We start from the raw sequence: 19,184 nt of genomic DNA, 5'->3' as shown, positions 1-19,184 counted from the left end.
ACTTCACACTTATCTGGGTTGAACTCCATCTGCCACTTCTCAGCCCAGTTTTGCATCCTATCAATGTCCTGCTGTAACCTCTGACAGCCCTCCACACTATCCACAACACCTCCAACTTTTGTGTTATCAGCAAACCTACTAGCCTATCCCTCCACTTCCTCATCCAGGTCATTTATAAAAATCACGAAGAGTAAGGGTCCCAGAACAGATCCCTGAGGAACTCCACTGGTAACCAACCTCCATGCAGAATTTGACCCGTCTACAACCACTCTTTGCCTTCTGTGGGCAAGCCAGTTCTGGATCCACAAAGCAGTGTCCCCTTGGATCCCTTGCCTCCTTACTTTCTCAATAAGCCTTGCATGGATACCTTATCAAATGCCTTGCTGAAATCCATATACACTACACCTACTGCTCTTCCTTCATCAATGCGTTTAGTCACATCCTCAAAAAATTCAATCAGGCTCGTAAGGCACTACCTGCCCTTAACAAAGCCATGCTGACTATTCCTAATCATATTATACCTCTCCAAATGTTCATAAATCCTGCCTCTCAGGATCTTCTCCATCAACATACAAACCACTGAGGTAAGACTCAATGGTCTATAATTTCCTGGACTATCTCGACTCCCTTTCTTGAATAAAGGAACAGCATCCGCAAACCTCCAATCCTCTGGAATCTCTCCCATCCCCATTGATGATGCAAGGATCATCACCAGAGGCTCAGCGAACTCCTCCCTCACCTCCCACAGTAGACTGGGGTACATCTCCTCCAGTCCCGGCGACTTATCCAACTTGATGCTTTCCAAAAGCTCCAGCACATCCTCTTTCTTAATATCTACATGCTCAAGCTTTTCAGTCTGCTGCAAGTCATCACTACAATCACTAAGATCCTTTTCCACAGTGAATACTGAAGTAAAGTATTCATTAAGTACCTCTGCTATTTCCTCCGTTTCCATACACACTTTCTCACTGTCACACTTGATAGGTCTATTCTTTCATGTCTTATAGAATAATACAGCACAGTACAGGCCCTTTGGCCCACAATGTTGTGCTGACCCTCAAACCCTGCCTCCCATATAACCCCCCACCTTAAATTCCTTCATATTCCTGTTTAGTAGTCTCTTAAATTTCACTAGTGTATCTGCCTCCACCACTGACTTAGGCAGTGCATTCCACACACCAACCACTCTCTAAGTAAAGAACCTTCCTCTAATATCCCCCTTGAACTTCCCACCCCTTACCTTAAAGCCATGTCCTCTTGTATTGAGCAGTGGTGTCCTGGGGAATAGGCACTGGCTGTCCACTCTATCTATTCCTCTTAATATCTTGTATACCCCTATCTCGTCTCCTCTCATCATCCTCCTCTCCAAAGAGTAAAGCCCTAACTCCCTTAATCTCTGATCATAATGCATACTCTCTAAACCAGACAGCATCCTGGTAAATCTCCTCTACCTTTTCCAATGCTTCCACATCCTTCCTATAGTGAGGTGACCAGAACTGGACACAGTACTCCAAGTGTGGCCTAACCAGAGTTTTATAGAGCTGCATCATTACCTCACGACTCTTAAACTCTATCCCTCGACTTATGAAAGCTAACACCCCATAAGCTTTCTTAATTACCCTATCTACCTGGTGAGGCAACTTTCAGGGATCTGTGGACATGTACCCCCAGATCCCTCTGCTCCTCCACACTACCAAGTATCCTGCCATTTACTTTGTACTCCACCTTGGAGTTTGTCCTTCCAAAGTGTACCACCTCACACTTCTCCAGGTTGAACTCCATCTGCCACTTCTCAGCCCACTTCTACAACCTATCAATGTCTGTCTGCAATCTTCCACAATCCTCTACACTATCCACAACACCACCAACCTTTGTGTCGTCTTCAAACTTGCCAACCCACCCTTCTACCCCCACATCCTCTTGCTCTTCACATACTTGTAGAATGCCTTGGGGTTTTCTTTAATCCTGCCCGCCAAGGCCTTCTCAGGAGAGCCAGAAGGCACCATAATTTCCTTCTTAAGCTCCTTCCTATTAGCCTTATAATCTTCTAGATCTCTAACATTATCTAGCTCTCTGAACCTTTTGTAAGCTTTTCTTTTCTTCTTGACTAGATTTATTACAGCCTTTGTACACCACAGTTCCTGTACCCTACCATAACTTCCCTGTCTCATTGGAACGTACCTATGCAGATCTCCACACAAATATCCCCTGAACATTTGCCACATTTCTTCTGTACCTTTCCCTGAGAACATCTGTTTCCAATTTAAGCTTCCAGTTTTCTGCCTGATAGCCTCATAATTCCCCTTACTCCAATTAAATGCTTTTCTAACTTGTCTGCTCCTATATCTCTCCAATGCTGTTGTAAAGGAGATAGAATTATGATCACTATCTCCAAAATGCTCTCCCACTGAGAGATCTGACACCTGACCAGGTTCATTTCCCAATACCAAATCAAGTACAGCCTCTCCTCTTGTAGGCTTATCTTCATATTGTGTCAAGAAACCTTTCTGAACACACCTAACAAGCTCCACCCCATCTAAACCCCTTGCTCTAGGGAGATGCCAATCGACATTTGGGAAATTAAAATCTCCCATCATGACAACTCTGTTATTATTACACCTTTCCAGGATCTGTTTCCTTATCTGCTCTTCGATATCCCTATTTGGCAGCCTATAAAAAATACCCAGTAAAGTTATAGACCTCTTCCTGTTCCTAACCTCCACCCACAGAGACTCCATAGACAATCCCTCCATGGCGTCCACTTTTTCTGCAGCCGTGACACTATCTCTGATCAACAGTGCCATGCCCCCACCTCTTTTGCCTCCCGCCCTGTACTTTCTGAAACATCTAAAACCCGGCACTTGGAGTAACCATTCCTGTCCGTGAGCCATCCAAGTCTCTGTAATGGCCACCACATCATATCTCTAGAAGTACTGATCCACGCTGTAAGCTCATCCGCTTTGTTCACAACACTCCTTGCATTAAAATAGACACATCTTAAACATTCAGTCTGTGCAAGTCCCTTCTCTATCACCTGCCTATCCTCCCTCTCATACTGTCTACAAGCTTTCTCTATTTGTGAGCCAACCTCCTCTTCCCCAGTCTCTTCAGTTCGGTTCCCACCCCACAACAATTCTAGTTTAAACTCTCCCCAGTAGCCTTAGCAAACCTCCCTGCCAGGCTATTGGTCCCCTTGGGATTTAAGTGCAACCCACACAAAATGCTGGTGGAACACAATGGGCCAGGCAGCATCTATAGGAAGAAGATGCTGTCTCAGCTTGCTCCTGCCCCATCGAACTCATTTCCGCATACCTCGACACTGTTTTATCTCCCCTTGTTCAATCCCTTCCCACCTATGGTCATGACACTTTTCATGCTCTGAACTTTTTCAGTGATTTTAAGTTCCCTGGCCCCCACTGCCTTATTCTCACCATGGATGTCCAGTCCCAATATACTTCCATTCCAGACCTAACCAGTTCCCCTTTACCACCTCTCTCCTCCATCTAGCGGAATTAGTCCTTACTCTTAATAATTTCTCCTTTGTCTCCTCCCACTTCCTCCAAACTAAAGGTGTAGCCATGGGCACCCTTATGGGTCCCAGTTTTGCCTGCCTGCCTTGTTGGCTTTGTGGAACAGTCCATGTTCCAAGCCTATACAGGTATCTGTCCCCCACTTTTCCTTCGCTACATCGATGATTGCATTGGCGCTGCTTCCTGCACGCATGCTGAGCTTGTTGACTTCATTAACTTTGCCTCCAACTTTCACCCTGCCCTCAAGTTTACCTGGTCCATTTCCAACACCTCCCTCCCCTTTCTTGATCCTTCTGTCTGTCTCTGTCTCTGGAGACAGCTTATCTATTGATGTCTACTGTAAGCCTACGGACTCTCACAGCTACCTGGACTATTCCTTTTCCGACCCTGCCTCTTGCAAAAATGCCATCCCCTTCTCGCAATTCCTCTGTCTCTGCTGCATCTGCTCTCAGGATGAGGCTTTTCATTCCAGGACAAAGGAGATGCCTTCCTTTTTTGAAGAAAGGGGCTTCCTTTCCTCCACCATCAACTCTGCTCTCATTCGCATCTCCCATTTCATGCATATCTGCTCTCACCCCACCCTCCCACCACCCCACTGGGGATAGGGTTCCCCTTGTCCTCACCTACCACCCCACCAGCCTCAGGGTCCAACATATAATTCTCCATAACTTCTGCCACCTCCAGCGGGATCCCACCACCAAGCACATCTTTCCCTCCCCCCCCCCCCTGCTTTCTACAGGGATCGCTCCCTACGCGACTCCCTTGTCGATTCATTCCCCCCCCCATCCCTTCCCACCAATTTCCCTCCCAGCACTTATCCTTGTAAGCGGAACAAGTGTTACACGTGCCCTTACACTTCCTCCCTCACCACCATTCAGGGCCCCAAACAGTCCTTCCAGGTGAGGCGACACTTCACCTGTGAGTCGGCTGGGGCGTTATACTGTGTCCGGTGCTCCCGGTGCGGCCTTCTATATATTGGCGAGACCCGACACAGACTGGGAGACTGTTTCGCTGAACACCTACACTCTGTCCGCTAGAGAAAGCAGGATCTCCCAGTGGCCGCACATTTTAATTCCACGCCCCATTCCCATTCTGATATGTCAATCCATAGCCTCCCCTAATGTCAAGATGAAGCCACACTCAGGTTGGAGGAACAACATTCCGTGTGGGTAGCCTCCAACCTGATGACATGATCATTGATTTCTCGAACTTCCGTTAATGTCCCTCCTCCCCTTCTTACTCCATCCCTTATTTATTTAATATTATTTCCTTTTTTTTCCCTCTATCTTTTTTCTCTCTCTGTCCCTCTCACAATCACTCCTTGCCTGCTCTCCATCTTCCTCTGGTGCTCTCCTCCCCCTTTTTTTCTCCCCAGACCTCCTGTCCCATGATCCTCTCCCTTCTCCAGCCTTGTATCCTTTTTGTCAATCAACTTTCCAGCTCTTAGCTTCATCCCTCCCCCTCCTGCCTTCTCCTATCATTTCGGATCTCCCCCTCCCCTTCCCACTTTCAAATCTCTTACTACCTCTTCTTTCAGTTATTCCTGACGAAGGGTCTTGGCCCGAAACGTCAACTGTACTTCTTCCTATAGATGCTACCTGGCCTGCTGTGTTCCACCAGCATTTTGTGTGTGTTGCTTGAATTTCCAGCATCTGCAAATTTCCTTGTGTTTGCATTCAAGTGCAACCCGTCCTTTTTGTACAGGTCACACCTGCCCCAAAAGAGGTCCCATTGATCCAGAAATCTGAATCCCTGCCCCCTGCTCCAATCCCTCAGCCCATACATTTATCCTCCACCTCATTCTATTCCTATTCTCACTGTCGCGTGGCACAGGCAGTAATCCCAAGATTACTACCCTTGTGGTCCTCCTCAACTTCCTTCCCAACTCCCTGTAGTCGTTTTTCAGGACCTCTTCCCTTTTCCTACATGTTGTAGTGTGTATAGGAAGAGAAGTGGGTGCAGTTACTATTACAAGATAGAAGGTGCTCAAAAAGCTGAAGGACCTAAAGGTACATAGGTCACCCAGACCAGAGAAACTGCATTCTAAGGTTCTGAAAGATGTAGCATTAGTGATTGTGGTGGTGTTAGAAATCAAAAATTTCAAAAATCATTGGGCTCTGGCTTGGTGCTAGAGGACTGGAAAATTGCAAATGTTACTTCACTCTTTAAGAAAACAGGAAGGCAGCAGAAAGTAAATTATAGACCAATTAGCCTGACCTCAGTGGTTGGGAACATGTTGGAATCAATTGTTAAGGATGAGGTGATGAAGTACTTGGTGACACAGGACAAGATAGTACAAAGTCAGCATGGTTTCCTTCAGGGAAAATCTTGCCTGACGAACCTGTTGGAATTCTTTGAGGAGATTACAAGTAGTATAGATAAAGGGGATGCAGTGGATGTTGTATTTTTGGACTTACAGAAGGCCTTTGACATGTTGCCCATCATGAAGCTGCTTACCACATTAGTAGCCCATGGTGTTACAGGAAAGTCACTAACATGGTTAGAACATTGGCTGATTGGTAGGAGGCAGCGAGTGGGAATAAAAGGATCCTTTTCTGGTTGGCTGTCAGTGACTAGTGGTGTTCCAGAGTGGTTGGTGTTGGGACCGCTTCTTTTTATGTTGTATATAAATGGTTTAGATGATGTAATAGATGGCTTTGTTGCCAAGTTTGCAGATGATATGAAGATTGGTGGAGGGGCAGGTAGTGTTGAGGAAACAAGTAAGATGCAATAGGACTTAGAAAGATTAGGAGAATGGACAAGAGAATAGCAAATGAAATACAATGTTGGAAAATGCATTGTCATGCACTTCACAAACTCTGAAGGAAGTAGAGTTGCTGCCTTGCTTTCTTAATTGCACTTGTATGCTGGGCCCAGGGCAGGTCCTCTGAAATAATGCCACTGAGGAATTTGCAGTTGCTGACCCTCTCTACCTCTGATCCTCTGAAGACTGGCTCATGAACCTGTGGTTTCCTCCTCCTAAAGTTAATAATCAGTTCCTTGGTCTTCCTGACATTGAGTAAGAGGTTGTTGTTACGAAAGCACTCAGCCAGATTTTCAGTCTCCCTCCAATACGCTGATCTGTCCCCACCTTTGTTTTGTCCTACAACAGTGGTGATGTCAGCAAGCTTGAATATGGTATTGGAGCTGTGCTTAGCCACATAGTCGTAAGTGTAAATTGATGGGTGGCGGGGGGGCTAAGCTCACAGACTTGTGGTGCACCTGTGTTGATGGAGACCCTGGAGGAGATATTGCCAATCCAAACTGACTGGAGTTTGCAAGTGAGGAAACCGTAATTAATTTCTTAATTTGAAATGTATTGGTTTCATGCTTATAATTAACATTTAGGCTGCCAACATTGTAAATATTAACAAACTGAAGCATTGAGACAAAATTTGTCCGTAGGTCTTTATTACCATCGTATTGTTCCTGTTTTATAACTGCATCTGCTTCATTTTGATCTTTCTTTCCCATGCCATCACTAATCAAGCAATGTTGCATTTTTCTTTTTTTTAACATTAAAATGAAAAATAAAAAGAAACTGTAGATACTGAAAATCCAAAATGAAAGCAAAATCCTGTAAGCTCTCAGCACGTCCGGCTGCATCTGTTGAAGGATCAAAGATACTTCTGAGATTCATTTTCTTTCCACAGATGTATCCTGGACTATTGAGTATGTAGATTTTATTACCTAGACAATTATTAATTGTATATTTTGTAGTATTACAATACATTGGCTATTTGTTCCCACCAGTGACAGAAATCCAAATTCCACTTTTTAAAAAAAAATCATCAGAAAATTGCTGCAGATGTTAGAAATCTGCACTAAAAACAGAATGCTGGGGAAAACTCAATGAACTAGGCGTCTATATGAGCAAGCTGGGGAGAAAAAAGTCATCTTCTGGACCTCCATATGGACAGCCCACTGGTGTGTGTCACAGAATGAAGATGCAATTTTATGTTCCTTTTTTTCAACACTCATCGTCTAGTTGCTCTAATTTCATAAACTTAATTATTTTTCTCTATCCAGTTGCCTGAATTCATCTCTTGAGCAGACTTATCACTACAACAATGCTGTCCCCACCGTTTCATCAGAGGGCCCTCGACACGTTAAGTGTTTACCTTCCCCTTCCTTTCAGATTTCTAGTTTTTGATTTTTCATTAGTCGGATTGGCATTGCTGCACCAGTTGGGGAGATAGCATTTTAGTTGCCTTCTGTGAAATGAACAAACTCAAAGTTCAAATTAAGTTTGTTATCAAAGTACATAATGCCTACATCACCATAAACAACCCTAAGGTTCATTTCTTCTTTGCGGGCATTCATAGTAAATGCAAAAAACACAATAGGATCAATGAAAGACCACACCGAACAGGATGGACAAACAACGAATGTGGAAAAGACAACAAACTGCAATACAAAAAGAAAGAATAATAATAATTAATAAATAAGCAATAAATATCGAGAACCTGAGATGAAGAGCCCTTGAAAGTGAGTCCATAGGCTGTAGGAATAGTTCATTGATGGCATGAATGAAGTTATCCCCAGTCGTTCAACAACCTGATTGCTAAGGGATAATAACTGTTCCTGAGCCTGGTGGTGAGGGTCCTGAGGCTTCTATATTTCCTGATGGCAGCAGCAAGACAAAAGCATGTCCTGGGTGGTGGGGGTCCTTCATAATGGATGCTGCTTTCTTGCAACAGCACTCCATATATACAGTGGCATGCAAAAGTTTGGGCACCCCGGTCAAAATTTCTGTTACTGTGAATAGCTAAGCGAGTAAAAGATGAACTAATTTCCAAAGGGCATAAAGTTAAAGATGACACATTTCTTTAATATTTTAAGCAAGAAAACTTCATTTCCATCTTTTACAGTTTCAAAATAACCAAAAAGGAAAAGGGCCCAAAGCAATAGTTTGGGCACCCTGCATGGCAGTACTTAGTAACACCCCCTTTGGCAAGTATCACAGCTTGTAAACGCTTTTTGTAGCCAGCTAAGAGTCTTTCAATTCTTGTTTGGGGGATTTTCGCCCAGTCGTCCTTGTAAAAGCCTTCTAGTTCTGTAAGATTCTTGAGCCGTCTTGCATACACTGCTCTTTTGAGGTCTATCCACAGATTCTTGATGATGTTTAGGTCAGGGGACTGTGAGGGCCATGGCAAAACCTTCAGCTTGTGCCTGTTGAGGCAGTCCATCGTGGATCTCGAGGTGTGTTTAGGATCATTATCCTGTTGTAGAAGCCATCCTCTTTTCATCTTCGGCTTTTTTTTCACAGACAGTGTGAAGTTTGCTTACAGAATTTGCTGGTATTTAATTGAATTCATTCTTCCCTCTACCAGTAAATGTTCCCCGTGCCACTGGCTGCAACACAAGCCCAAAGCATGATCGATCCACCCACGATCCACAGTTGGAGAGGGGTTCTTTTCATGAAATTCTGCACCCTTTTTTCTCCAAACACACCTTTGCTCATTGCGGCCAAAATGTTCTATTTTAACTTCTTCATTCCACAGCACTTGTTTCCAAAATGCATCAGGCTTGTTTACATGTTCCTTTGCAAACCTCTGATGCTGAATTTTGGCCGCAATGAGCAAAGGTGTGTTTGGAGAAAAAAGGGTGCAGTAATGTGCAAAGGGAAGGTTTTAAAAAGAATACTGTAATCAGCACTGGTTACACTCATTTTAAATTAACATATAAAAGTCTGCAAGAATCGTAAAACAAAATTGAAAAGTCTACAGTTGCATACTAGAAATTCAAAAATTCAACAGATCTAAAAGTAAAGTTACAGGTGCAGAAATCTGAATCTTAAAATTTGGCATGGATAGAGTGGACAGTCAGCACCTTTTATTTAGGGCAGCAGTGGTAAGTACCAGAGTTTTTACAGTGAGTGGAGAAAATCTACAGTGAGTAGATGATAGGGTTAGGTTTTACACAGCACTAGGTGCTGATGATAGAGGCTAATACAGTTAAGAGTCTGTTGGATAGGTACATGGATGTTTGAAAAATAAATGGCGAGGGCTATGAGCTGTGAAGGAGGGAAGGCATAGATTGATCATGGAGTTGGTTTCGATAGATCAGCACAACATTGTGGGCTCATACTGCACTGTTCTGTTCTGTATTCTATGAAATAAGTAAAATTCTGGAAATGCTGAGGCAGAGGAATGGTGAACAGCACAATCCTCGCTGATTTGATGGGAATGATGATTTTCACTGTATGTTTCAATATACATGTGACAAATAAAGCTAATCTTTAAGATAGAGATGGTAGAAAGATGAAGACTGTGGGGGAGAAGTTAGGAAAACCAGAAATGTGTGGAAAGAAACTGGGTAATGGTGGTAGGAGGTGGGGCAGGTAGTTGAAAGGTTGCAAAGAAAGGGATGAGAGAACCTGGGCAGATTGGAAGCAAAGGGACAGGAATGCTAGGTGCAGGTTACCTGCAGTTGGAAAATTCAGCGTTCATACCTTTTGGGTTATAGACTTTTTGGGTGGAATATGAGTTACTGTTGTAGTTTACATTTGGCCTCACCCGAGCAAGTATGGCGTGGGGAGGGGGCAGCTAATCTTGTAGAGTAGAAAATCCATCAGAAACACTTGTGTAGAAGGCTTGATGTACTGTGGATTCTTAAAATTTACAGTTGCTTCCAAAGTTAGTCTGTTTATAATTGGCACTTCAGGCACTAAACCACAGCGAATTACCAAGTTTGCCAAAACACCTTTCAACATCTACCTCCAAAATGAATTGGTGGAGCACAAAGTAACTTGATCTTTCAAGTAACAGCCAGTACATTTGTTTTCAAGTTCAATCACCAAATTCCAACAGAACTCAATGTTATCTTCCAATCAGTTAACTTGTGAACAAAAGTTCCTTACCACATAACTGGGACTTGAATGTCCAAGCACCTGCATTGGTACATAGCTTCCACTTCCAATAATCCAAACAGCCCTGGAAAGGCCAGCACTCTTTTTCTGTGGAGTGGATGGTTATTCGTGTGTTTAAAAATAAGCAGCTATCAATTGAAGACATCGGGCAAAAGTTTTGAGGTTACTTGTCTCAAAGGTCTTCATGTTCTTTTTTAAGGCAAATGTAAGAAAGTTGGTGATAACCAGTAAATCAAAATATTACCAAGAGAGGATAGAATCTAGTTGAGGTTACATTCTGATCTTGCTGAATGACATCAGGCTGAATGGGCTGGCTGGCCTACTCCCATTCCTGATTTGGAACAAAGCTGTTCCTGTTTCGAAAAACAATTGCAAAATATCTCCAACCATTTCATTTTTAGTCATTTGAGAGGATGAACCATATGTTACATCAGCTTGTGCTTGAGCCTGTAATGCTAACTAAAGGGTTTGCTGTGTCAGTTGATCAACAGCACGTTCTGTAAGTTGCAGCTTCCATCTTTGGCTAATTCATATCTGGACATCCAGTTGGATGATCCAGCCCAGTACTTTCCCCTTGCATCGCAGGATCATTAACCCGGAACTCCCAACCAAGCACTGTCAAGACAAGTTGACTATTAAGTTGCACCACCAGAATAGGTCAAAGGAAGTAAGTGCAGTTGGCCCTCCTTATCCGCGAGGGATTGGTTCTGGGACCCCTCGCGGATACCAAAAACGTGGATGCTCAAGTCCCTTATTCAGCCTGTCTAGATGCGGTGGACCTTGGGACCCAGCAGAACCCCGGTCCTTATTTAACCTGTCTCAGTGCGGTGGACATTAGGACCCGGCGGCGGAGCTCTGAATCCACAGTGTTTCTGATCACGAAAATAATCACGATCACGATTTAAAATAAAGTGGAAATAATAAAGCGATCGGAAAGAGGTGAAACGCGATCGGTCATTGGAAAAGCGTTAGGTTACAGTCCGTCAACTATTGGAACAATTTTAAAGGATAAGGTGAGAAATGCCCTGCCCCGATGAAAGCTACAATTATTACTAAGCAACGCAGTGGTTTAATTATTGGGTTTTGGGGTTTTGGGTTTTTGATCCTCCACATCAACCCGGCACGGATGGAGAGCATGCTTAGGAGCGATCTGTCACTGGATCGAACTTGGGAATTTCAGTTCCCGAGCCCAGCGCTGAAACATACCTTTCTTAAGTGTTTTATATGCTTAGAAAGGTAAAATATATACTATATACTAAGACAAACGTTTGGCTAACTGACACTAAATAATACCGGATGTACCTGTTCTGACTTACTTAATAAGAGAACTTCCATTTCTTTTTTTCGATCCTGATCCACGATAACCTATGCACATCCTCCCATATACTTTAAGTCATTTCTAGATTACTTATAATACCTAATACAATGTAAATGCTATGTAAAATAGTTGTTAAACTGCATTGTTTAGGGAATAATGACAAGAAAAAAAAAAGTCTGTACATGTTTGAACAACAAGTGCTGGAAGAGCACTTCCGGGTTTTCTCGATTCATGGTTGGTTGAATTCGCACATGCGGAACTTGCGGATAAGGAGGGCCGACTGTAATGTATTCTGTCTGAAAGATGATCAAAATTAAGCATTGAATTTATTTCTTTCTCCAGAAGCAATTCTTTCTGAAACATTGTTACTTGATATTTACCTCTTTAGTTTGTTGATTTAGGTTGGCCTTTTATAATTTATCTTGTATTTAGAATCTTTGGAAAAAAAATAACCATTTTTGCCATTAACTTGCTCTGAAGTTGTGATTTGATGTATTTTTTAGATTGTTAAAGCTGCTGTGTCAGTTACACCAGCATTCCACCCTTTGGTTCTGTAAATGATTTAATGTCCAGTATTAATAACCTGCTTCCTAGTTTCATTTTCAGTTTGCGAACTGAAAATAATTGCAAAATTATTCCGCATTTATCCTTCAAATACTCATTACAGCAATAGTGCCCATCTTTGTGAATATAAAGCCAAGCTTGTTCACACTAAATAAAACATGCAATCCACCTAATGATGTAGTGGTTCACTATTAGGAGTTGGTGCTGGTCTGCAAACTTTGTGGGGCTGCTATCAACACGACATCAGGAATAGTTGGTAGACTGAGAATGTTTTTTTTGATCTATGTATACATTTCTGAGCCTTCTAACTAAATAGCCTTATAATATGAAACATTGCACCCAACTCCTAAAAATCCCCAAGAAGCTTACCAGAGATGGGAGCTGTTGTGTCTCAAAATGCTGTCTATAGTTTTCTTCCAGTCTGTCAGATGCTGAACAGAAATAAATTTAGAACTGTAATCAACTCATTCCAGAAGGTCAACAGCTTTGGATACATTTTGCATAAAGATCTTAAGCTTTGAGTTTTTGTGTTGGCAGGGAAACAGCATTGATATTAGTAGTCAGTGATAGTTCAACAAATGATAGTGAGCTAGTGATCAGAACATCCAAGCAAACATAGAAGCATAGAAACTTAGACAGACCCTTCGGCCCACAAAGCTGTGCCGAACATGTCCTTACCTTAGAAATTACCTAGGGTTACCCATAGCCCTCTATTTTTCTAAGCTCCATGTACCTATCCAGGAGTCTCTTAAAAGACCCTATCGTATCTGCCTCCACCAGTGTTACCAGCAGCCGATTCCACACACTCACCACTCTGTGTAATAAAAAAAAATTTACCCCTGACATCTCCCCTGTCTCTGCTTCCAAGCACCTTAAAACTGTGAGCTCTCATTCTAGCCATTTAAGCCCTGGGAAAAAGCCTGACTATCCACACAATCAAAGCCTCTCATCATCTTGTATGCCTCTATCAGGTCACTTCTCATTCTTCATCATTCCAAGGAGTAAAGGCCAAATTCACTCAACCTATTCTCATAAGGCATGCTCCCCAATCCAGGCAACATCCTTGTAAATCTCCTCTGCACCCTTTCTATGGGTTCCACATCCTTCTGGTAGTGAGGCGACCAGAACTGAGTACAGTACTCCAAGTGGGGTCTGACCAGGGTTCTACATAGCTGCAACATTACCTCTCAGCTCCTAAACTCAATCCCATGATTGATGAAGGCCAATGCACCATATGCCTTATTAACCACAGAGTCAAACTGCGCAGCTGCTCTGAGTGTCCTGTGGACTCACACCCCAAAATCACTCTGATCCTCCACACTGCCAAGAGACTTACCCATTAATACTATATTCTGCCATCAGATTTGACCTACCAAAATGAACCACCTCACGCTTATCTGGATTGAACTCCATCTGCCACTTCTCAGCCCAGTTTTGCATCCTATCAATGTCCCGCTGAAACCTCTGTCTGCCCTCCACACTATCCACAACACCTCCAACCTTTGTGTTATCAGCAAATTTACTAACCCATCCCTCCACTTCCTCATCCAGGTCATTTATAAAAATCACGAAGAGTAGGGGTCCCAGAACAGATCCCACTGGTGACCGACCTCCATGCAGAATATGACCCGTCTACAACCACTCTTTGCCTTCTGTGGGCAAGCCGGTCTGGTGAATCCCATGCCTCCTTACTTTCTCGATAAGCCTTGCATGGGGTACCTTATCAAATGCCTTGCTGAATCCAAGGTCTAATCCACTAAGTGTTTTGGTGATGGATTTATTTGAAGAGGAAAGAGTTTTGAAAATCAAATTAATTATGAGTATCAATTACATGAAACTATTTTGTCACTGGTTGTCAAATATACTGAAGTTCATACAGGTGAAATAATATTGAGCTGAATAACTTTGAAGCAAAATGAAGGAACTTTTATTGTATAGTTTTAATTTCTGTCTTATCTAAGCAATGCACAGCTTAATTTGACAAAACTGCATAATCCCTCATTGAAATATAGTATTTAATGTATCAACAACTGGACATCAGCTCTCCAGGAATCTGTCTTGGACCCAGCATTTTGATGCAATCACAAAGGCATGCCAATGGCTATACTGTACTTCATTCAGACTTTGAGGAACTTTGGTATGTTACCAAAGACTTCTAGTAAATTTCTGCAGATGTACCTTGGAGAGCATTCTGACTGGTTGTATCACCACCTGGTATGGCAGTTCCAATCACAGAGTCCTGCAGGGAGTTGTGGAATCCATCATAGACACTAGTTTCCCCACCAGCAAGGATATCTTCAAAAGGCAGTGTCACAGGAAGGACCCTTGCTATTCAGAACTTGGTGTCTTCCCAGTACTACTGTCAGGGAGGAGGTACAGGAACATGTCTCCTTAAAATGATGCTTACTGGTGGAGGTTTAGAAGTACCTTGCTGCAACTTGTTTCCAGGAATGCTGACCTTGTCACATGAGGAATCATGGCGGTTGGGATAAGGTGTTGGTATTTCTCACTGGAGAAATAGGGAAGTGTTTTGGATTTAGTAATAACCTTCTATTCGATTTTGGGAACCTAACTGTTGCAGTTTGAAACTCTACAAGGCCTGTAAATTACTCTTGGCTAAGTGAATATTGTGAAAATAAAACTTAATTTGTATTGGTATGGAAGAGTGGAGTTTTACTGAAGAGCCTCTGTTCCCAACAATTACCTGGTCTCATTCTATTGATTAACAGAACAATTGATTACTTGAGGTAATGCTATCACAGGCATTTTCCCTAAATAGCTTCAAGTAACAATTCAGGCAGAAGCAAGATTTAGAATGCATCTTTGATTCTGACTTTCTCTTTCAGATGGATTTGAAATGTATCCTACATACTGTACTGCTTTGCTGCTGCTGCTGGAATGCACTTGCCCAATCAGGTAACACAAATAGTGTTAGTTATTTGCTGTTTAATATATTCAATAAAACATCAATAATAATTTCTGAATAAGTTTTCCGAAAAACACAAGTGATTCCACAAGGTTATTGCTTACATCTGCTTTTCTCAATTTAAGATATTGAATGGCATCTTCTCAGAAAAGTCCATCAAGAATTGATTATTGTTCACTGGATACTGTCATTGATAATATCTGCTTCTCATACATGCTGATGATCCAACCTCATTGCCTTTCTCAACCCTTTCACTACATCTATGCACTGCTGCAACTCACATTATAGAACCATATAATAGGTACAGCCCAAGACGATATTTGACCTATTAAGTCTATGCTCTGCTTCCTGAACAATACCTGCTCCTCCACCTCTCTTTGTAACATCCACAAACTTGGCCACAGAGTCGTTGTCTATCATCCCTATAGCATGAAAAGTAAGAAACCCAACACTGACCCATTGGAACACCGCTAGTCATCAACAGCGAACCAGAAAAAAAAGCCTCTTTATTCCCACTCTTTGCCTTCTGCCAGTCAGCCAATCTTCTGTCTGTGCTAGTATCTTTCCTATAATATCTTTAACAGTCTCGTGTGCAACACCTTATCAAAGAACTTCTGAAAATCCATGTAAAGAATCTCCATTTGTTAACTGTTGTTGACTGTATTGTCCATTGTCACTGCTTTTGTTGAAATGGGCCTCTTCCTAGAAACCACTTCTGCCTGTATTTTCTCTTCTCTTCTCATTTCCTTGCTTAGTTTCATAGTCGTGCAACACTGAAACTGGTCCCTCATCCCATTGAGTCTGCACTATCAAACACTCATTTACACGAATCCTACATTAATTTTATTTTCCCTACATTCCTATCTGCCCCTAAGTTCTATAAGTCATCTAAAAGCCAAGGGCAATTTATAATGGCCAATTAACATGGCAACCTCCATGCTTTTGGGAAGTGGGAGAAATCCAGAGCACCTTGGGGTCATGCAAATTGTACAGAAGATGTGGAGAGTCTGCAGAGGGATATAGATAGATTAAGTGAGTGGGCCAAGGTCTGGCAGATGGAATACAACATTGGTAAATGTGAGATCATCCACTTTGGAAGGAATAATAGAAGAGCAGATTATTACTTAAACAGTGAAAGATTGCAGCATGCTGTTGTGCAGAGGGACTTGGGAGTGCTTGTTCATGAATCGCAAAAAGTTGGCTTGCAGGTACAACAGGTTATTAAGAAGGCAAACGGAAAGTTGGCCTTCATTGCTAGAGGGATTGAATTCAAAAGCAGGGAGGTCATACTGCAACTATACAGGGTACCGGTGAGGCTGCATCTGGAGTACTGTGTGCAGTTCTGGTCTCCATACTTGAGGAAGGATATACTGGCTTTGGAGGCAGTGCAGAGGAGGTTAACCAGGTTGATTCCAGAGATGAAGGGGTTAACCCATGAGGAGAAATTGAGCCGCCTGGGACTATACTCTCTGGAATTCAGAAGAATGAGAGGGGATCTTATAGAAACATACAAAACTTTGAAAGGGATAGATAAGATAGAAGTAGGAAAGTTGTTTCCATTGGTAAGTGAGACTAGAACTAGGGGACATTGCCTCAAGATTCAGGGGAGAAGATTTAGGATGGAGATGAGGAGAAACTGTTTTTCCCAGGGAGTGGTGAATCTGTTTAATTCTCTGCCCAGGGAAGCAGTTGAGGCTTCTTCACTAAATATATTTAAGTTGCAGTTGGATAGATTTTTACATAGTAGGGGAATTAAGGGTTATGAGGAAAAGGCAGATAGATGGTGCTGAGTTTATGGACAGAACAGCCATGACCTTATTGAATGGCGGGGGCCTGATGGCCTACTTCTGTTCCTATTTCTTATGTTCTTTTGTTCTTATGCCTGTAGTCTTGGGGAGAACATGTGAACTCTATACAAACGGCACCTGAGGTCAAGTCTAGAACTTCCAGCTATGCCATTTTCTTTTTAAGTGATGATGAATCAAAGTATCACAAGGTTCTAATAAAAGATTTGTTTTTAAAAACAATCTTATAAGGCACTTGTAATGCTACTGTGACACAAATTTCCTTTGGGATCAATAAAATATCTATCTTGTAAGGCGATAGAAATGTGACCTAATATTGAGCTGCTTCAAGATCTGTGGAGAAAATTCAAAAATTGTTGTATTTTAGACAAATATTTGTGAAGTGGCTGAAGCTTGTAATTCAAAGAAAAATTAATATTGAGTCTGTCTGAAAATTTAAATTTAACAGGCTCTAAATTTTAACTTATTTGAGGGATAATCCAATGAAGTGCTTAAATTAATGAAGGAAGACGACAAACCAGCTGGGGAAAATGGGTCTAATAGAATGTTGAACAAGGAGACAAAATTTTAAAGAGTTTAAATAAACCATTGATAATCAGTAAATAAGAATGCTTAATGATACTGTGCTGACATGAATTTTGGGTTGAAGTAGTTTGAGAGGCAGGGCCTGTTTTTGCTGAAATAATCCTGATGTTTATTTTGTACAGTTTAATTTGTCAGTGGTTTTTAATCTGGCTTGATAGCTACAGCTGAGAGATTCTGATAAACCGTTGTACTTTCAGTGTACAGCTAGACAGATTAAAATCTTAAACTTTCTTTCTGTTTTACAGACACCAGTGAGTGTTTAAAAGCCAGTGCAAAGTCATGTGGAGAATGTATACAAGCCGGTAGAAATTGTGGATGGTGCACCAAAATTGTAAGTTTTACATTTTTAAAAGTTTTTGAAGAAGTTATTGCATGACTTTTGATTTCCCTTGAGAGCAGGGAGAAAGCTGCAAATCATCCAGGCACGGGGTATTTACAGTTGGGTAGTAGTCACACACAGCTAAACTTTCTCAAATCAATTGTAAGTGTAGGCAGCTTGGTTATGGACTTGTCTCCTAAAATAAACACTTACTAAACATCAGTGTGCTTACTAATTCAACTTTAAAACCAACTATAGAAATTTTGTATATCCTGTAATCTTCCACTGGAATTAATAAATTGAGAGTATTCTTAATTAATCTTGGTTTGATTAAGTTGTGATTAAATAGGAAAATTTGTCCAAGTTACTAGATCCTTCAGGGTCTTTTTATTACCACAACAGAAGGTGTCTTGTAGGAATGGCTTATTTAAAAGAATTTTGATAATGGCAAAGTTTTAAAAATATATATTCTAAGGGTAGATGAAGTCAAACACAATAGCTTTCAGACGGCTACCTACAGCTGTACTGAATGGGAAAAAATTGTGAAATCCATAAAGGTATAAGCAAGGGAAAAATGTATAGCAGGAAAAGTGATGGAAACATTCGGGTCACATAGCATTTGCAGAACAAGAAACAGTAATGTTTCAGGACAAAGCAATTTCATTAGAAGTGAGATAAATTAGTTTTAAGTTGCAGGGAAAGATGAGTATAGAGAAAGTTGTAATAGGGCAGATAATAGGAGAGGTGTAATGGCAGATGTGATTGCTCCGAGAGGGTGCCAAAGACTGCTTCATAAAACAGCAGTTTTGGAGAGGTGAAGACAGGAGATGGGAAAAAAAAACACTAATTTCCAAAGGAGCAAGATTTTGTTCTAAGGAAATGTATAGAAGAAGACCTAAGTATTAGAAACAGTTGGAAGGTATAACAAATATCAAATGAAGTTTAGGATTTCAAAAAAATGCTGTAATCAGCTGACGAAATAGAGCACAAAAGGACTAAAACAAAATGGGTCTGATCCAAATATTTTTCAGTCTGACATGCATAAATTTTGGAAGAAGCTATGTTGTCTGCTGTAAGCTACATTTGATTACATGTGTGTAAGCTTCTGAAACTAATTCCAGAGAATAAAAGAACTGAAAGTGTTATAGCGAGGCACGTATCTGTGACACAATGAGCCTATCATAACTTGTGCTAATTGTAAGCACAAATCTCTCCAAATATTAAATTCACCTAGCGCAGCAAACAAAACTTTTTTTTCAATGTCCA

General features: G+C 41.6%; 1 protein-coding gene across 1 annotated transcript in view; it reads left to right on the top strand.

Moving 5' to 3' along the window:
- Positions 1 to 19,184, top strand: part of LOC140195520 (integrin beta-1-A-like) — a 77,754-nt gene that overhangs the window by 32,306 nt on the left and 26,264 nt on the right. Inside the window, exons 2-3 of the mRNA XM_072253975.1 lie at positions 15,130 to 15,199; positions 17,845 to 17,930. Of these exons, the coding sequence (XP_072110076.1) occupies positions 15,130 to 15,199; positions 17,845 to 17,930 (156 nt within the window). The remainder of the gene's footprint in view (positions 1 to 15,129; positions 15,200 to 17,844; positions 17,931 to 19,184) is intronic.

Source organism: Mobula birostris, chromosome 3 (assembly GCF_030028105.1).
Source record: "Mobula birostris isolate sMobBir1 chromosome 3, sMobBir1.hap1, whole genome shotgun sequence".
Lineage (NCBI taxonomy): Eukaryota > Metazoa > Chordata > Chondrichthyes > Myliobatiformes > Myliobatidae > Mobula > Mobula birostris.
This window is presented reverse-complemented; position numbering and strand designations above follow the sequence as displayed.